The sequence below is a fragment of the Cottoperca gobio genome, chromosome 9 (genome assembly GCF_900634415.1).
Source record: "Cottoperca gobio chromosome 9, fCotGob3.1, whole genome shotgun sequence".
Lineage (NCBI taxonomy): Eukaryota > Metazoa > Chordata > Actinopteri > Perciformes > Bovichtidae > Cottoperca > Cottoperca gobio.
This window is the reverse complement of record NC_041363.1, coordinates 7,849,663-7,869,394: the sequence shown is the minus strand read 5'-3', so window position 1 is coordinate 7,869,394 and position 19,732 is coordinate 7,849,663. Positions and strand designations below refer to the sequence as shown.

Below are 19,732 nucleotides of genomic sequence, written 5' to 3'. Positions count from 1 at the left end.
TTAAATAGGCACCCCTCTTGCTCTCTCATACACACACACACACACACACACACACACACACACTCACACACACACAGTCCCTTTCTAATAACAAAGAAAGGAAGGGTATAAGGATGGATAGCCGTGATGTCCCTCCAGCCGAACATGAAGTGCGACCCACTCAACCTGACCTGTGTAAAAGGACAGGAAGCAGGGGCCACCATGGGATGTGTTCCACGTGTCTCCCCCAAAAACATATTGGCGAGGGGTAGAACTCATGGGGATTTATGGCCGTACAGGGGGACCCATGTGGGGGTCTGAGCGTTTAAATAATGCGATCAGTGAAGAGCGACCAAAGAATGTTTTCTTGTATCACATAAGGCTGCGGAGCAGGTTTATTGCTTCAGGATAATAAGTGATTTAATGATCAAAAAAAGAAGAGGAAAAACAAATTATTCCTGCTTTCAACGGTCCTAGAGACTTAATTTAATTTGTACAGAGACTAGCCAAACTAATGTGAGCCAGAGGAAACAGTCTTCCAAAATGTTCTTTCACTTTTCACTATGTTTTGACATTTGAGAAAAGGATGTTGATCCGTGTGCTTCCTGCGCTGGTTTTTCATGCAGTTTGCAAGTTGAAATAAAGCATAGCTGCTTTAGTTCAACTGGATTTAAATGCAATTACCACAAATATTAGATATAAAATGCATATCTTGACTGTTATGTATTAATTAAAAATATGTGGGGTGTTCTTTTCATTGATTATTGGTCCGCCTGATAGAGGAACTGGTCATGCGTTGTAATCAGCACAGCAGGTAGGAAAGGCTGACGGCATCGGAGGCCACCGGCTTCACTAACATCGCAAGAGGTCAGAGTTCAAGTTTAATACCCGAAAAGAGATGCTGTGGGCAGCTGTGGGAGGGCATCTCAGCGCCCCTACAGAGCGCACGATATAACAATAAGTGTGTGTGCATGTGTACATGCGTGTGTATGAGTACAATTATGAGAGTTGACAGCAAGGTCATGGCCGAGAGTTTGCTGCAGCGACCGTACTAGCATCCTCTCACCGGGAACAATATGCGGTTGATCGGACCGCTAAAGAGACCTCAGGATTGTTGGCCCTCGCTGACGGCCCACCACTTTCCTGTCCCTCTGCTCCAAGGACTACAACTACCAAAACATAATACTGTCTCCTGTGCGTAAGCATGAACTGTCAAATGATTTTCTAAAACAAAGTATTCAAATCCCAAAGAACATTTTAAGAGAGATGTGTACACTAAATCTAAAATCAACTTTATCAATGTTTCCAGACATGATAGCAGATAGTACAGCGACAGGAAGATGTGCACAGCTCCTGTCTCCTTTGTGTTTGGGGAGAATACTAAATGTTCATTTGAAATTAGCAAATGCAACATGAGCTTCATCAGGTCTTAGCACTAAAATGAATTATTTAATTCTATGACCGTGCTAAGGCTATTATCTCTAAATCTGAGAAAGGGATCCTACCTAAAAATCTAATCCGGGCACAAAGCATAGAAAACTGTTTAATTTTAAAAGCACCAAAAACTCCCGACTATCTGTGCTCGTGCAAACACTTGTCTTAGTTTGAATCTTAGTTTTTTTTACCTCAATGGACTTGTTTTTAATATAAATATAATAAAAAAGTATGGAGTATGATCTCCCTTGGTATAAAATATATATATTAACTGCATTGTTTTATTTTATTCTATTCTAATTGAAATATTTGTACATATGTTGTATGCGTGTGTAGCATCATGAGGACACAACTTAAGTTTTATTTCAATGTGCAACAACCCGGTGTTGTAAAATGAAAACCTTCCACATCTCAGCTGTGCGTGCACAAATGTACGGCTAAGACTATATTGCTCCATACCAAGCTATTAGCCACTTGTATATTTTACAAAGCATTTGGCTGGTAAATGGTGCAAATGTTGTACCCTGGCTATGGTTCGTAAACTCAAATGAGCATTCAGTGAGCCCAGTCAGCTCCCAGCAGAGTTAAAGGAGGCAGCTTTAAGGTAATACATCTGTTTTGCACCAAAGGATTATGATTTGTTCTACGGCATGGCACTTCTGAGGGAAATGGTAATCTGAGGGAGAAGTGGGAACGTAGGTGCAACATTTTATCCTCTCAACGTGTGGAAATGAAAACCAGACCATAACTAATAAGAGGTGTATAGTGTGTTGGTCTGCCGGTTTTCTCATCTCACATAATGAAAAATGTAAATGCAGAACACTCACTGGGGAGGGAGAAGGAACATTTTGCATTGCGTTTACTTGTGAAAAGATGTGCTACAAATCTAAATTGTTCTTCACTGTCCTGAGTGTTCATGTGATTATTAAAGAGGATATGATAAGCTGCAGAAAACATGTAAGAAAGCAAGCAAATAAGTTGTGTTTCAATATAACTAGTGCAGGTATGTGATATGAAAGTGATATAGAACTACTGTAGATGACATAAAGGATAATAAATGCATCTACAAGGCCCTGCAAAGTTCCAATTCAACTTTATAAATGTTCTTCATTCAACAGATAAAGACATCCTTTACAACTCTTGCCCCCCAACAGTGATCCATAGTGCACAGATCAGCGGAGGCGGGCACAGCCTGTTGCGGAGCGGTTAGATGTATGTAGGGCTTCATCTATCTATTTCCCTTATATCCCCACACACGGGGAACGTAAGACCTCTCATCCCCAGCAAACATCAATCTCACCCTGTCAGCAATGTGCAACACTTCAGCACCTTTCATCAATGAACAGGCTCTGTTTATGGCACTGTCCCCTTTTGTACCGTGCAGCCATTAGAGGGGTGAGACAGAAGGAAAGAGAGGCAGGCAGTAAAACAGCTTCCGCCCAGTGAATCACATTCAGACCCTCACACAGGCGACTGGGGGCTGACCCCTGCCAGGCGATGACATAAACACTGACAAACAAAGGACCTGAGCTCTGAGTGTGGATCTTATAGGACCTAAATCTACAAGAACAGACCAACAGACTGACTGTGACCTCGTGGGTTTGGGATGATGGAAATAGATTGTAGGTTTAAGAATTAAAAAAAGAAAATTGGGGGAAAAATTCATGGCACATTTTGTTGTTTCTTTACAAACAAAGGGGGGGGGGACCACCACTGTTCAACAGATTCAATAATGTCACCCTTTTATACAAAGATACATTCCAGAAACAGTTAACAGCGAAGGCTGGCGCTGAGGAAGAGCAGGTGTAAGTGCTGAATGGATACAGAAGCAGCTCCCTCCCTTCCTCCCCAGTGAGAAAAAGGATTTAACTCTGCTGGGGAACCACAGATGAGGCAACAAAAGAGATTTGCAAGGGACTCACCAAGATGACATCATGTCAAATCAATTAGAGTTAAGGTGGACATATTCAATTATTGAAGGACTGAAAACCCCATCCCATCAACTGGTGTAAACTATGAAGCTTGCACATTTGCGTAAAATACGCAAAGAAGCAGCAGCACAATGAGGCTACAGGCACCACTCGTTGATTTAACAGTAGCAGCACATGTGCGCAACTTTAAGTGTGCCAAGATTACTTATGGCCCGAGTAAGCCTAAAGATTAGTCAACGGAGCCCTCATGAGAGGGTCTCCAGCTCACCATGTGTGGCAGTTGTTGTTTTATTTCAGAGGGAGAGAGAAAACCCACACAAAGCGCAGTAATCACACTGGAGATCCTGGATGTAACCATGGAAGCGTTTGTCTCCCTCCTCAATGGGCTACCCGGCCATTCATTTACTGATTGCGCTGAATCAATATTTAGGCTTTTCAATTTTATTAGCTGCTCCGAGGGGGATTTTTGGCACAATGCAAAAAGAAATTAGCAGTGGCCAACCACTTTTAATCGTTTTCTTATAGTGTTATACAATATGTCTGCTTGAGCTGTCTGGCATAATTGATGAGCAGTATCGCTACTCATTTGTTTCCTTTATTCTCTGCACTATTAATCTACCACTGGCTATAACGCCTGGAGTACTCAATCATTACTGACAAATACATCTGCGACGTTTGCATTGTCCTATAGCCATGTGTCACAAAGCAATATCATCTTGTATTCAAGTCTTTCTATGAAATTATTCAGCAAAGTTTTGCTGGTCGCGACACATTCGTACTATTACCCCGCACTCATATTGACAAAGAGAAGCACATTTAAAAAAAAAAGAAAAGAAACATAAATCATTCCGACTTACCTGACACCTTGCTTGGCCCCTCTGTCCAAGATAAATTACTATAATGTATTTAATGCTGAGGATAACATCGATGAGTCCTTTCAGATTCTTCAGCTCCCTTTCTTCTCAAACAGCAGCCAATAACTGCATCATGTTGTGTTGTTTACACACACAAAAAAACTACTGAACTCGGTTTCTTACTTCGGCAGATTTGGGATCTCGGTGAACAACATGGGATAAAGAGCGTATGTCAAATAACGGGACCGAAGAAGCCGGGAGAAATAACAGAGACGGAGCGGTTCTCCGGTGTGTTCAGGACCTTCTGCTCTCTCTTTACACACAGCTCCGTCCTCCTGCAGCCACGTGAGTCCTACTGCGACTGTACACACACGACCTACAGCTCCAACAGAAAGATTAGTTTGCAGCTACTCTGGGAGTCCAGCTCGTCTCCCGGCCGTTGCCTAATGAGACAAGATGTTTTAATCCTATTTGTCTCTCAAGGGTGCTCAGTGTGGTGGTGGACAGCGCCACCATGTGGCCCGAACAGGCATAGAGCCCCAGAGCAGCTGTCCTGTTTGGGGTAGTTCTCCACAAGTAATTTAAAATCGGGGGAAAAAAATGATATAACTAACCGAAACACAAGTAGTTTTATGCGAATTATCTCTTGCATCTTTGCCCACATAGCCGATCATGTTGTTTGCTGTTGATTTATAAATAAATAGGCTATGACGCTAGATACGTCCTCAGCTAAATATAAAGTGGAGCAGTGCCTTTATAATTTAGAATAGACTTTAAAAAGGGCGTAAAGTGAATTTAGCTCAAACTAACAGTTAGTTGAGCTAGTTAAATTTACCCTGCAGGGCATGCATAATAAACCCTGTAATGAATTCTCCTGGCTGGATACGTTGCATGTTATTTAACAGGGCATTTAGTTTTAGGTTAATGGTAAGCAATCATGTAGACACGTTTCCTAAAATAATAATCCGAAACTAACTTCAACCCATATATGTTATTGTGTCCTAGCAAGGTAGAAGCAACTAGTAAATTACCTTAACGTTTAGCGCCATCTCGCGATTCAAAATGAGGATTTTGTTGCCGGCGTCCGTGGAAACGTCATTACGTAAACATTCTGTGGACGTGGCGTAAACTGGAGCAGTAGCAACCGCAACAGTAGCTAGCAGGTAGGAAACTAAGCAAAGGCAAGGTGAGCTCGAAGATAATCCCGTGGAAGTATGGATATTATCCAGGTCAACTGATTGATCTCTGGTTATCTTTTCAGGTAAATGTTTATTGTTGACAATTTCTTCCAAATGTATCATTCATCCACTGTGACAACTGACACATAGAAATGTCTAAGCGTTACTAGTCACTTAGCATAGAGGGAAGCTAGTTAGCACTAGCCTAGCCTCTTCAGATGGTTCCTAGTTTGCTAACTGTAGACCTGCGCTGTACATCTCACTCTTATCAGTACAAGACCAACCTGACAGGTCATTTAAGACATTGATTTGGTGGCTTAAAGTTTAGCCTTTCTTTTTGTACAATTATATCACCTGTACTTTAGTGGGGTTAGAGAGACTGAGGTGTAGCATTAGCTATGTTGTTTCACAGCCACTTTCTTATGTAAATATTTGCCAACTTGTGAATTTAACCACAGTAACACGTCTTGCAAGCCTCGCCTGTTAATCACACTTTGTGCTTAATTTAAGAAGATGATTGTCGGTATGCATATAGTCAACACCTTAGCTTGCTAGCTGATTATTAGGCTAACATTATCTCACACATGTTAGGAATAGGGCATTGGGTTTAAAGTAATACTCTCGAAGGAAGTCTGCTTTGCTCATGGCAGGGGAATAGTTAGGTAACGTTATCGGACATTGACATCACAAAGGTTCAATGTAGGCTACTGCCTGTAACGTGACTTATCAAACTGGAAGAGCACCAATCTTATCTAGCCTAACTGTAACTTGAATGTCAACGACTGTGGGAGATGGACTTTAGTTTGCATGCTTATCAAAGTCAGAAACGTATTATTTGTGTTGTGAGCTGCTACCTATAACAGTAACTTGCAGGTTTCAGAGAAAGAAATGCATGGTGTCATTTATATGACTTACAGTAGGCTTTCATTCACAGTACAAAAATGTATATTTATAAGTGTATTTGAAACAGTGGGATGACATTGAAAGCCGTAATAGTACGAAGAAAGTTCCTTATAAAGACCCCACTGTTAAAACTTGCGAAAACAATGACTTCATTGTCCCCTGCACGTTCTGCTAAAGTTTTGATGACTCATCTGTCAAGTTGTCAGTAGCACACGTGTGCTTGTGTGCCTGCATGAATTCACCATAACATGTACAGAATAACCTGCTCCTATTTTAAACTATACACCCTGTTAAATGAGCATTTGGTCACTCAATGAAGCAGCGTATTGGTTCATGGTTTTCCTTGTTATATTCCATCAGGGTAAAGCACACCTTGCTGGTATTTGGTACTAAAGCTGTCTCTGTTCTTCCCAATATAGTGAAGAAAACAATGTCCAGTATAAGCCAGCACTATGGGTTCCAGTCAGCCTCCATGGTGCAGCCTGCCAATGGTGGTCATACCTATCTGTTTGGAAACAATGGCTCGGAGAATGACTTGTCAGAAGAGGATGGGGAGAGCAATGAGCTGCGGCCCCGTGGCAGAGAGAGGCTGCGACGGAGCACCTCCAGAGAGAGGATGGACGATATTATCTACCTGACCAGAGACATCCAGGAGGGTGACACCCTGAACAGCATTTCCCTGCATTACCATTGCTCAGTACGTTTGTGTGTGGGTGTGGGTGTTTAACTCTCTTCATCTCCTTGGAGAGTTCCCACTTAATGTTCATGTTGAATTACGCCACCTTCTTTCTTCTTATAATACATAGAGATGGTTGACATTTTTACGCAATAATGGCTGAAACAAACAATGTTTACTGTTCCCAAGTCATTTGTAAAATAATTTCCTTACCCATCAGATGACCATAATGCTAATTATAATGTTTTTGGCTGCTTAATGACACATCTGTACTAATAACAGTGATCCAGTTTGACTGGTACAGTGGCAACAAAAACACTCTTTTAGAACATATCCAGGTTATTTCATTGGGTTAAATACGTCCGTGGATTACAGCTCGTTAATAACATGGTACATTTTATAATGGAAACTGTCATTACGTACCCTCTGTATATTATTACTATTTACTAGAATCCATAAGAGACGGTCAGACCACAGTAAATGTAACGTTGGTGTCTGTAAATTCATCTTTCTTCTTTGTGTTTCTTAGGTGGCTGATATAAAGCGTGCCAACAATCTCCTGACAGATCAGGACTTCTTTGCCCTGCGGTCCGTCAAGATTCCTGTGAGGCGCTTTAGTGTCCTCACTGAGACCCACAGCACTGGACCTCTCAAATCTGCCTCCCCCTCAGGCACCAGGCTCCTGACCCAGATCTCACCTGTTACCTCCCTCCCCTCGGAGTCCTCCACAGACTCTTCCTCTTCCACCGACAGTGTTGAAGGATTCCTCCTGGAGAAGGACAAGGACATTGAGCAGCTCGTGAAATCCACAGGTCCGTCTCGGAACAGCCTGAATGAGGTTGTGTCCTCCTTAACACTACAGCAGCCATTACTAGGAGATGTGGAGTATAAACCAGTACAGAGAAAGGACCCTTATTATGGGGCAGACTGGGGCATGAGATGGTGGACGGCTGTGGCCATCATGCTGGTTGTTGGCATTGTCACACCTGTGTTTTATCTGCTGTACTATGAGGTTCTAATGAAAGCAGACGTCAGCCATCACGGCACTCCCACACAAGCTAATGGCGCTCCCACACAAGCTAATGGCGACAGGCCTCATGGACATCTGGATGGCAATAATTTGAACTTTAATGCTGGAGTAGACAACCAACGTGCTGGAAATGTTTTAAATAGAGATCCACAGGGAGCCGGTGTGGACAAAGGAGACGGCGAGCACGGAGGGCATGAGAAAACATAACAAGGGATTATAACTTTACATAGAAAGACTTTACATTTTGCTAACTCTAATAAGACCTTATTAAACTGGGTGGATGTTCCCATTGTTGAGTTGTTTTATATACATCAGTGCAATCTGTCTGACATGGACGGTCACATTATAATGGGAACAGTCATTTTTATATGGTTGAGACATTCATTGTGTCTACGGTTATGCTTTTCAGTGGTCTAAAAACAACAAATGATATTTCAGAGTTGTTATCAGGGTAGCCAATAGATTATAGGCGAGGGTTTTGTTACCTGCACTCAAACTGTATCCAAGGAGATGAAATACAAACGGACACACTTCCCTATAACCGTTTATTCAGTGATGGAAGAGAATCATTCATTCTGTGGACTTGGTTTTACAGCAGTTTTTACTCTGTTTGGTCCAAGTGTGTTTTATGCCATGTAATAAATAGTGTATTTTCCAATGATATAAGTTGGGAAAGTATGGTCGCTGCCATGAGTTTAATATAGTTAATTTATTTCAAGACTATTAAGCATTAGCCTTTACACTATCAGTATTGAAAGGTACCAGTTAAACAATTTCTCTGAATTTTCTATGAAAGTTGCTTGAATTCTTCTTTTCTTCAGTTTGCAGCGAGAGAGCTGCATTTTTTTTTTTTCTTCCAAAAAAACAACCTCAGAGAGTATGGTGACGAAAATGGGAAATGCACATTATTCCCACGATGACTCATAAGAGTAATTATGTGAGATTTTAGACTTTGTCATATAGCCCTTTTATTTTATCACCGTGTTCACTTGATACTTTATGAAAAAGCATTTACATGTTGTTGACAGTATGTGCCTTTCAACCTGTGGAAATGTGACAGGCTGGAAAATAAATACATCTATTTTGAATAAATTATTGCCAGTATGCACATTGTTTGGCATTTCTTATTTACATAAGACTTTAAAGGAAAGCTTATCTCTCAAGAACACACAACTATCACTCTGCCACACAGTATTATTAACTTATCTACAATATTCAACCACCAGAAACAATCACACAGATTGTTTACGTTAACTGAGTTTGCATGTTGAGTCGCACTTTCAGTATGTTGCTTCGGCATCCATATTCTCATCACTGCCCGCACCAAACTCTTCGCCATTGTCAAAATAGCTGTCAATGTAGTCGTTTTCCTACAAAGGAAATGTAAATAAATGTAAAAAAATTAACTCTTCTTACATATTGACCACATTAAATTTGCCAATAAAGATTTCAGGTTATCATTTGAATCTAACCTCTTCAACATCCTCTTCTTCATATTCTTCCGCTTCAATTTCTTCCTCCTCCTCCTCATTCCCTTTTTTCTTTTCGGTCTCCTCGTCAGATTTTTCAGGGTTCCCGTCATCTTTCTTTGCCAGTTCCTGAAATATTGACATTAAGATTAAATTGTTCATGTAAAAAAACATTTGCTAGCTCAGCAGGACATGCATAGTTTGTGGTAAGTACAAACTTCACGCCTACATAAATCAAGACAAAATAAAAGTGAAGAAAAGCTTACATCTAATTTACTCAGCATAGCTTCTGAGTCCTTCTGTGATATCTTCACAGTTTTCTTCTTTGGGCCTGTTGGATTTAGGAATCTTGTTTTTAAAGTTATGGACATTAAATGGAATCTCATTACATAACAATGTCTTTTAATATACCTGGTTTAACGAGAGGTTTTTTCTTTTGGGGCATCAATTCCTTTGGTAGAAAGTTCCAGTCTAAAATATCAAGGATCGTATTTAAATTTTTGCTATATATTTACTTTAAAATCACTGCAGTGTTGTTATGCAAGTACCTGGAGTCCAATTTGCATCATCTATCTGGCTTTGCTTCAGGTATCTCTCCGTGTATCTCTCCACTTCTGTTTTATGTAAACAAGAGACATTTTCTGCTTCAGTACTCTTACACATGCTGCAAACCCACTCTCACACGTGTATGTATGTATGTATGTATGTGTGTGTGTGTGTATGTCTGTATGTATGTATGTATGTATGTCTGTCTGTCTGTATGTATGTATGTTATGTATGTATGTATGTATTATGGTATGTATGTAGGTATATGTAATGTATGGTATAGTATCTATAGATATACTATCCCTATCTATTTATAAGATTAAGAGAGAGATATATAGAGAGATAATCCTTCTATAGAATAGACATATATTATATCTATATAGATCTATAAAATATCTCCTTAAACAACATAATATATTATATATATATATATTATTATATGTATGTCTGTATATATATATTATATATATCATTAATATATCTCTCTTCTCTATTATATATAGTATATATATATGTCTCTATATTATATATTATATCATATATATATAGATATAATATATATGTATGTGTGTATATATATAGATAGTATATGTATATATAATATTATCCCCCTGTTATTATTATATATATTTTATCTGTTTTTAGTCTTGTATGTGTGTCTATAATATATATATATAGATATATATATATAGATATAGTGATGGGATGTGTGTAGATATAATATAGATAGATATATATAGATCTATATATATAATTATGTATGTGTGTATATATATATAATATCATATATATATATATATATATATATATATATATATATATTATATATACATACATACATACATAGATATATATATATATATATAATATATATTATATATTATATATACACACATACATATATATATATACACATACATACACACACACACACAACTGTATGAGAACCTATACAATAGAGACTTAGATAGACCTGATCGAGTCTTAGTTAATTGTAATTACAATTATATTACTTTGTGAATACAAAGCACCTAAATTATGCATCTGAAAACCTTTAGGACAAGACATTCTAAAAACGTAATCTACTTGTTATGGATATATTTAGCTTATCGCTGAATCAGGGAACTCGTAGAGGTCCTATCAGGCCAGTCTATAGAAATGATATTAAAGCTGCCGGATGAGGCTGCAGCTGTAACTCAATATTCTGCAATAAATGTGCCTGTCTATGCTTTTCCCAGATATGACCCTAATGAAATGTCTCAGTTCCTAAGTGCTGCATTATCTTCCCTCATAGCAGCCAATTGTCTTGCCATAGCATTTCTATCAGATGTAAGGTTTCTAATGCACTGCTCTCACCTGCTTTATTGTTCGGAAACTTGATGTGGTGTGGGAGCTGTTGCATTGTTCCCCTCATCTCCTGTTTTAAGGCCAGCATGTACTCCTCTTCCTCCCCACGTTTCAGCGGCACAGGTTTAAAGTCTATGTTCTGGAGGAAAATAGCAATTACATAGACAGTTATGTCACTTTTCCCACAGGTAGATTTGTCTGTTGAGGTTTGCCACATCTGCTCCAATACTATGCAGCAGATGTGGCAGCATGAGGAATCTGTACATGTATTGATGTAGCTTATCTTTGTTTTAACTGATATTAGAGCAATTACATACAATAGTACCACATTGATCCTACACTCACAGTGAACAAGAGGATGTCAGGACATTAACTTATGCAGCCCAAGCTGAATTCCAACCTGCCAAGTAAAGGTGCACAGCCCTTTTGTTATAAATGAGAAAAAGCTACCTGAAAATATGTTACGATTAATAAATGATAATGTTATTAAAATTGGTGTTCAGCTGACAGGGAGACTTGCAACATGTGCAAAGTCTCAGTGAAGCACAAAAAGTGCTTATCTTGAAAAATAAACACATTATTTATTATACATAATATTACATACACTCCAAACTGTGTGGTCCTTCATCCTAGCAAGTGAACACAGGTGTCACATACAAAGCAAGGCTTCATATCCATCCAACGGGGCAAACTGACAACCCGGGGGCCTCAAAAGCCTCAGGGTACCAGGTGGTTTGTGAATATGTACCTCGAAAATCACAGTCATGGTTGGTCTCTGGGTCTGTAAGTAAGCTGTCATTTTGTCCTATGGCCCTCTATTTGTGGTGTCATGCAGAAAATAACATAAGCATCCTAGAGCAACTGATACAGTAAGAGGCCTTTAGTTGGACACTTATGTTAAATAGATACAGACAGATCTTAACATTACCATGTCAAAATATGAATTTTGTATTTTATTTATGCTGATACAAAAAAAAAGTAGTTTTTCATAGCTTGTACTTTACTTTAAATGGATCTTAATGAACACGTTTTAAATACAAGTCTACTTTTGAAATCTGATGCATATGTTTCTGATTTGTCAACAGGTACTTTCCACCATCCCAGAAATGTCATGCCATACAACACTTATGGGGGAATTTGATGTACTGCAATGTGGTATGTCATCCTGAGATCTCTGCATTTGTGTGTGTGTGTGTGTGTGCGTGTGTGTGTGGTTGGTACTTACTGGAAACAGCGGGTTCGGCCCCACCCTGGCGTCTGGCATGCTGCCCCTGCCGATGCCCAGAGCCTCAATGTTGAAGGTAAAGGCCCCCACTCCACGACCCCTGCCTGCCATGGCTGCAAGCCTCCTCTGCCCCTGCAGCACAGAGTCCACATGCCTTTAGTCAACTTCACTGTCAAACACGTGTAGGTACAACAAGTTCATGTAACGTTACCACAGCTTTTATCGCCTTTTGCCTAACTTTGCCTACGATGAAGCGTATATAAACATTGAAATACTTCACCAGAGACTCGTTGAGACGTACAATAAGTTGTTATACTCACTATGGGACTGTTATTAAATTGCTCCTAATGTGGAGACGTATTGCAGGGCTATTCAGTGGCATTTAGCCTTTTAGCCTACACTAACTCTCCATATTTGCACTTTTCCAGTTGACTTGTCAATAACATTCAGCTACTCCTTTTTATCTATTGTTCGGCATGTAAACCAACTCCTGAAATCACTAAATTTACAGTTAAACCTCATAGAGATTTCTACAGCTTCGCTATAACCGGCGTGGAAGCCTAGACACGCGCTACACTCAGCAGTATGCGTAAATGAGGCTTTGCCCCTGTGTGACGTCAGAGAAGGCGTGACTTTGTATCCGCCAATAGAGTAGCGCGCTTTTTATCATCGTCGCTCATCTGTTCGTCCAATGAGCACGCTCCCTTCCTGCAAGGGTGTGTCGGTGCCCACCATCACAATAACCTCAATGAAAACATATCACCTCTAGCTTACACCTCTCCGCCGCAAAAACACCTGACAGCACAATACCCGCAGCAGGTTACTTCGACCAGTGCATGAACTGGGATGTCTGCAGCCGACTGGTACGCTCACAAATCGCTGGGAGACGGACTCTTCTGGATCCAGGAGCGATTCTACCAGTCAGAAAACCGGGCCAACATCTGGCTGCTCCGCGGCTCACACCAGGACGTGATAATAGACACTGGACTGGGCTTAAGGAGTTTACCTGACTACATCGACGGCAAGGGGCTTCTCGGCGAAGATCCGCAGAGGAAGAACCCGCTGCTGGCCATCGCCACCCACGCCCACTTCGACCATTCGGGTGGTCTCCATCAGTTCCAACAGGTGGGCGTCCACAGCGCCGAGGTCGATGCCTTGGCCAACGGAGACAACTTCGAGACGGCCACCTGGCTCAGCGACAGAGAGATAGTCGAGGCTCCCAGTCCAGGATGGAGGGCAAGGCACTACAAAGTCAAGGCTGTGCAGCCAACACACATACTGCAGGAGGGTAGGTAGGAGATGCAGTCTTTGCAGATATTATTTATTGTAAAGGAGCGGGTCTGTGATCAAAAGCTAGGTCATAAGGTCTAAATGCATTTGACGAGGGATAAGCATCACGGTCGATACCATTAGACGATATTTAATGGGTGCGCCTGGGCTCACTCAGTAGCTTGCACAGTATGCTCTAAACAGAATCGTTTTCTCTCCCCACACAGAAGGATTTTACTGCACAATGCATTTGGTAGAAGACCAAAAATGACTTGCATGTGCAGACACATGCATTCCTACACATATAGAGGCATACACCATAAGTAGTGGAGAGGTGCAATATCAGATGTGGAGTAGTGCTAACATTTGTCATCAGTGTCATAATTGATGGTGCACAAAGTGTATGTTGTATTTGATTAGGCAGGAGTGCAATATGAGGTGAGAAGTAGCACATATACAGGTGTATATGTCTTACATAGGATTAGTGAAATACATTTTCTTTAAGGAGAATGTGATGATTGTGGATCATCACAGTTTCCTAAAGAGTGCAGAGGCAGGCCATGTATCACCCCATCCATTCTATGTTGATAGTTTGTGAGACAATATATGTGACAAGTAGTGTTTTTTTTTTGTTGGCAGCTGCTTTGCTCATTCTTTATCTGTCTTTGCAGAGCATTTCTATTTTAAGCCAGTGTGCTGATGCCTCTGTTACTTCCAAGCAAGAAAGAAGAAGAGAATGCAGAGATGTGCCATGTTTATGGAAAGCATCCCATACAGTATTAATATCCTCCCAGCTTTTTTTTGCCATCGCCCACTGTTCTATTGGTAGATACACAGCAAATCAATCACTAATGGATTAAACTCACATTGTGCCAATTGTGCAGTATAGTTGTTGCACAAAGCTTCGTCTAACAATAGACTTTGCATTTGTTTTTGTGTAAATTCGGCACCATCAGTCAGTGCACAGACTCGTTCTGCTGTGTCAGAGCCGCTGCTGCAGTGCAGTTGGAACATCTCATTGCTTGGTGTTTCAGTTTCACTCTTCTGTCACACTGTGTGACTTCAAGACCAAATCAATGATATACTGAATGTCCTAGACGGCACATCATGGTGATATGAAGTGACATGTGGGAAACACAAATAGAACCCTGGCTCGATTCCAGCCGGCCAAATTATGAGGAACATAAGGTTTACGTTTGGATACAAGCCTGGGAGTGGGATGCATTTGTGTTTGTATGTTTGAATGATTTTGAAAACATGATTCCATCTCTCCCTCTCTCTCTCTCTCCTGTCTAGGTGATGTCATCAACCTGGGCGACAGACAGCTGAACGTGCTCCACATGCCCGGTCACTCACGGGGCAGCATCTGCCTCCACGACCGTGACAATAAGTTGCTCTTCAGTGGAGATGTTGTGTATGATGGCGCCATGATTGACTGGCTGCCCTACAGCCACGTCAGTGACTACATCAGCAGTTGTGAGCGCCTGGTGGGGCTGGTGGACAGCGAACAGGTAACACTGAAACACAGATATAGGGCTGCAACTAATGGTCATTATCATCGTCAATTAATCTGTTGATTTCTTTTTCGAGATTAAAAGGTCAGAAAATGGTGAACAGTGTCGATCAGTGTTTCCAAAAAGGAGAAAGATGACACGCTCAAGTGTCTTATTTGGTCCACAATGCAAAGACATTTAGTTAACTGTGATTAAGGAATAAATAAACCAGGAAATATTCACATTTTGACTATTGTTCTTTAAAATATTACTCAAACTGATTAATCAATTATCGAAATAGTTGGCAATTAATTTTATAGTTAACAACTGATCAATTAATTCATAAGGTATCCAATCATTAGATTTCTTATGAAAATATCAAGGTCCTGTTTTGACAGATGTACATGTAAAGGTGACTTTTATTTCACTACCCTCAGTCACATAATGGGATAGCAGTTTATCTACAACCTACATTTTAAAAAAAAAAAGTATGTGACAGATGGAAAAGATCATTATTTAGTCATTTCCATGTAAATCAAAAATATTTACCAGAAGTACATTTTTTTGAGCTGCGTGTAATAATCAATATTAAGTCAGCGCTATGTCCCGGTGCATACTGATTGGTACTCTGAGAAATGAGGCTTTAGTGTGCCACAACTATTGATTTAGGAATTCATGTAGCATGTGCTGTACATCATTTTAAGTGTTTAACAACTGACAAATTCATTTAACAGGTTGACCAAGTCCTCCCTGGACACTACAACACCTTCGGTGCGAAGCGGCTCCACCGGATTGCATCCACATATATCAGCAGGGCAGGAACGTGCCCTGCAAAGTTCTCCACATTTGCCTGGGGTACTCTGGCTGGGGTGGCACTGCGGGCATTTAACCCCAGGTGTGCCTGCTAATGAGAGGGGATCAAGGAGCTGGAGGAAGCACAAGTGCACAAAGAAAGATGTTTGACTATGGAGGGAAGACACCCCTCATGTATCTGTAACTTGATGTAACATTGTTTATTTACTTATGTAATCCAACAGAAATCATAGAATTGCCAAACTTTATGTAAAATGCCCAGATTGGGTTACATAAATCAATAATCCGCATCATATGAAGCATACACTATAAAGTATTTATGTGATTCTGTTCTATACTAATGGAGATGTATTTGATGGGTTGAATATGATTTTTATACTTTAAGCAGTTGTGAAATAATAATAATAATAATAATAGCACAACAATGGTACAACTCTGCACTGCAAACATAAAGCAGAGTCAGTATGGCCATAGTATTTCTCTATGCATTTATCAATGCTCAGTGAAGACTCAGTGTCGACTACCTCTCACCTTTGTAACAGTGCTTTGTACTATTGACAGATCTAAGGCTTTGGAAGCCAAACATTGACAATAAAGCCTATGTTCTAGCTGCCTTTCTTTATGTATCTACAAGACAGACAACTGCAGCATCAATGTGGAATTTCATCTTCAGTCGCTCACATAAGATCGGGTCTCCTATGGGATTAGTTGCTGGAGGGAGAAAGAGAGGATAGAATATGATACATCATATGCTCGAAGTGTAGAGCACTTGAAGTACTTTACTGATCTAACAGAAAGCTCTCCCACTGCAGGAAAAGGTGTACGTGGTGAAAAAGAAACAACGTTTCCCTGAGCCCACTTTTCTAGTTTCCCATTCAATATGTAAATACGACGTAGTATTTCTAACACAGTTCGTAAGATCATATTTCATGTAGACAAAAAACGATGTGTGAAGAAAGAGAGTCAGCTGTGAATTGATAAAACATTTATTATATTTAATGTTATATTATTTAAACATGAGATTTCCACACTTCTCATTTTATGTTCGCCTTTCTAGGACGGCGTACATGCAGAACACAAAGCCTGCTAACACGAGACACTCCTGCACGGTTATAACATTCAATGTTATCTATGCATAACAGTTAAAGATCTGCACATCATCTGTTAACATTATGATAATCAGGTATCAATATAGCTGCATTTATAACAAAATCAATAATGTAACAAAAGACAAAGAGAGGAGGTTTATTTGTTAATTGAAAAAAAAATATTTTACAGTAACAAATGCCGTTTTCAAACATTTGACAGTTTTAAATTAGTCAAAATGGTTGCCCGAGTTCTGAGCCACAAGAGGGAAACAGTTACCAAAGCAAAATCAAAGAAAAGCAAAAACAGTAAACAATATAGTAAGAGAAGAAGAGGTTTTACTGCAATGACAGAGACACGGACTCTCCAATAAGATTTGTTTTCACATGGACGCCTCGAGTCAGATGATTGTTTTCTTACACAACTTACAAAATGAAATACACCAGTGGCCGGGGAAACAAACTATTGTATTCTTGCTCTTACTATGACCTAATTGTTGACTGGAGTTGCTTTATAAAAAAATCCTATAATACAGCCACCTTAAAAAAAAAAAAAACTCTAAGAAATGTTTCTGTGTTGCATAATATATGATTTGTGGATGTTTCACATTTTATTGGAAATTCAGGTACTGAGATTCTTAAAGAAGCCCAGCGTACTGCAGTGAAGGCCTGGGATCTCAATAATACTTCAGCTTTGAATCCAGTAATTGAATTGTATTCTAGTATTTGTTCTATGTATGTCATGATGTATTACCTACGTCTGCCTGTCAATAGTGTGCAGATAAATGTGTGAAGTTAAGACCAGAGCACAGGTTTCTACCCTGAAGAGATCACAGTAATAACCAGTACAGTGTGTATGAGCACTTGCATAAAGTTAAGCTTTCACCAGATTCATTGTTGAAATGATCTCAAGTAGTTCAACATTTGAAATGTCAAATCATGCAAAAAAGAAAACAAAAATGGTGCATAGTAATTTTTAGGAGAAACCTTTATGAATAATTAGATGCGTACACTGAAGTAGATATCACAGTACAGACAACAGACACCAACCCTTCCCTCCACACTTACACTTTCTAACATTTGAAAATGATTATACCTTATGTTCATCTTGCCACATGCTCACTGGCTTTCATAGCTTAAATCACTGCAAACCTTTATTTATAAAATATTGATAGGAAACCTCCAGTCAAAATACTGCACGTGCATTTATAGAGATGATTTTGAAACATTGTACGAGTGGCCAGGATGGCTGATGTGGAGGAAAAAACAAAAAGAATTCTAGTTTCAGTATTGGAGTCCAAGGACAGGCAGTAGGGCCCAGTGTGGCGTGTTAATCGGAACAAGTCCTTAGTTCTTGGCATCACTTTCTCCCAAGCAGCATGAACATAATAATCTTTCAAAGCAAGCAGAGTACCTCCCATTTAGTTTTGGACCATCTTCAGAATTGTGGCAAAGTGCAGTCGCCTGCAGTGATTGTCACCTGTCCTTTGTGTTAGAAGACATTCCAGTTTGCCCCAGGAGGGTCTTCCATGATCCATCCTCCACCAGGAGGCAGGATAGAGGCAGCTTATCCTCCTCAGGGCTGTGCATGTTGCCTAGCAGACTGCCTGAGGGTGGTTCACATATGTTAAGCCAGTTAAACCATGTTTTAATGAGCACTGTTGCCTTTAGGGCAGTGCAAAATGTCTGTCAGGCAGCACAAGTTCACACTTGACTTTGGAGCCAGTTGCGAGGATCAAGTCTGGCCCTGAGGTTCCTGAGGCTGCGTCGAGCCGGGGAGGGCCTCGAGAAGGGGGCTCCGTCAGATGACTCTGGGCTGTGTCTGCCCTCGCTGTTGCTGGAGCTGTTGCTGGAAGTGGAGCTGGAGCATGAGAGCGTGGTCTGTGTGCTGCGCTGCGACCGAGGTGAACGAGAGGAGACGGGGAGTGGGCCGTGCAGCAGGGAGGGAGGAGACTGGCAGAGGCATTGGAGGGTCCCTCCTCCTCTGTACCCCCTGCCTTGAAGGGTGCTGAGCTTAGCATCCAGTGACAGAGTGCGTGGCCTCAGGCGGGAGGGGGAAGATGACAAGAGAGAGAAGTTTGGAGAAGGCTCGGGCCAGCCGTGGCGGTGAAAGCAGGGACTGGTGCTGCAGTGGCTGTCACTGTCTGAGGTCAAGCTTGCGTCGGAGGACAGCAGACTCAGCTGTGGGCAGCGGTGAGGGCTCGCAGGGCTCCGGGGCAGTCGATGAGGGGTGCAGGGGCTGTGGCCAGAAAGGCGAGAAGTACAAGGGCGGGGGCGGCAAGCGCTTTTGGGATTGTTCTCCTCAAACAAAGACATCCAGGTGGGGGAGGTGCCCAGCTGGCTGCGGAGCTCTAGCTCCTGCATCCTCCGAGCCAGGATGTCTGACACAGTGCTGCTGAGGTCATCAGATGACTCAATAACTGCAGGAGAGATGCAGTGAAAGCCATCATTATACTGCTGTGTACTGGGCTTGAGCATTGTTTTTCAAATCGTGAGCTAT

At 40.8% G+C, this 19,732-nt stretch overlaps 4 protein-coding genes across 7 annotated transcripts in view; 2 read left to right on the top strand and 2 right to left on the bottom strand.

Moving 5' to 3' along the window:
• Positions 1 to 5,309: 5,309 nt before the first annotated feature.
• Positions 5,310 to 9,095, top strand: lysmd3 (LysM, putative peptidoglycan-binding, domain containing 3). The gene is made up of 3 exons (XM_029440582.1): positions 5,310 to 5,459; positions 6,699 to 6,976; positions 7,485 to 9,095. The coding sequence occupies exons 2-3, from the start codon at positions 6,710 to 6,712 to the stop codon at positions 8,190 to 8,192; spliced, it is 975 nt and encodes a 324-aa protein (XP_029296442.1). The 5' UTR covers positions 5,310 to 5,459; positions 6,699 to 6,709; the 3' UTR covers positions 8,193 to 9,095.
• Positions 8,811 to 13,194, bottom strand: polr3g (polymerase (RNA) III (DNA directed) polypeptide G). The gene is made up of 8 exons (XM_029440583.1): positions 12,893 to 13,194; positions 12,573 to 12,704; positions 11,357 to 11,486; positions 10,003 to 10,068; positions 9,866 to 9,925; positions 9,721 to 9,785; positions 9,458 to 9,583; positions 8,811 to 9,355 (listed from the first exon to the last, which is right to left on the bottom strand). The coding sequence occupies exons 2-8, from the start codon at positions 12,681 to 12,683 to the stop codon at positions 9,266 to 9,268; spliced, it is 648 nt and encodes a 215-aa protein (XP_029296443.1). The 5' UTR covers positions 12,684 to 12,704; positions 12,893 to 13,194; the 3' UTR covers positions 8,811 to 9,265.
• Positions 13,195 to 13,276: 82 nt separating this feature from the next.
• Positions 13,277 to 16,755, top strand: mblac2 (metallo-beta-lactamase domain containing 2). The gene is made up of 3 exons (XM_029439503.1): positions 13,277 to 13,860; positions 15,138 to 15,352; positions 16,069 to 16,755. Exons 1-3 carry the CDS (start codon positions 13,419 to 13,421, stop codon positions 16,240 to 16,242), a joined length of 831 nt encoding a protein of 276 aa, XP_029295363.1. The 5' UTR covers positions 13,277 to 13,418; the 3' UTR covers positions 16,243 to 16,755.
• A 613-nt stretch (positions 16,756 to 17,368) lies between these two features.
• The window catches only part of rtkna (rhotekin a), a 53,326-nt gene continuing 50,962 nt past the window's right edge, over positions 17,369 to 19,732 (bottom strand). For 3 of the 4 annotated variants that reach the window (XM_029439498.1, XM_029439499.1, XM_029439500.1), the window contains exon 11: positions 17,369 to 19,652. In XM_029439498.1, the coding sequence (XP_029295358.1) occupies positions 18,937 to 19,652 (716 nt within the window). In that variant the 3' untranslated portion in view covers positions 17,369 to 18,936. The remainder of the gene's footprint in view (positions 19,653 to 19,732) is intronic. The other variant, XM_029439501.1, reaches the window with a different exon arrangement.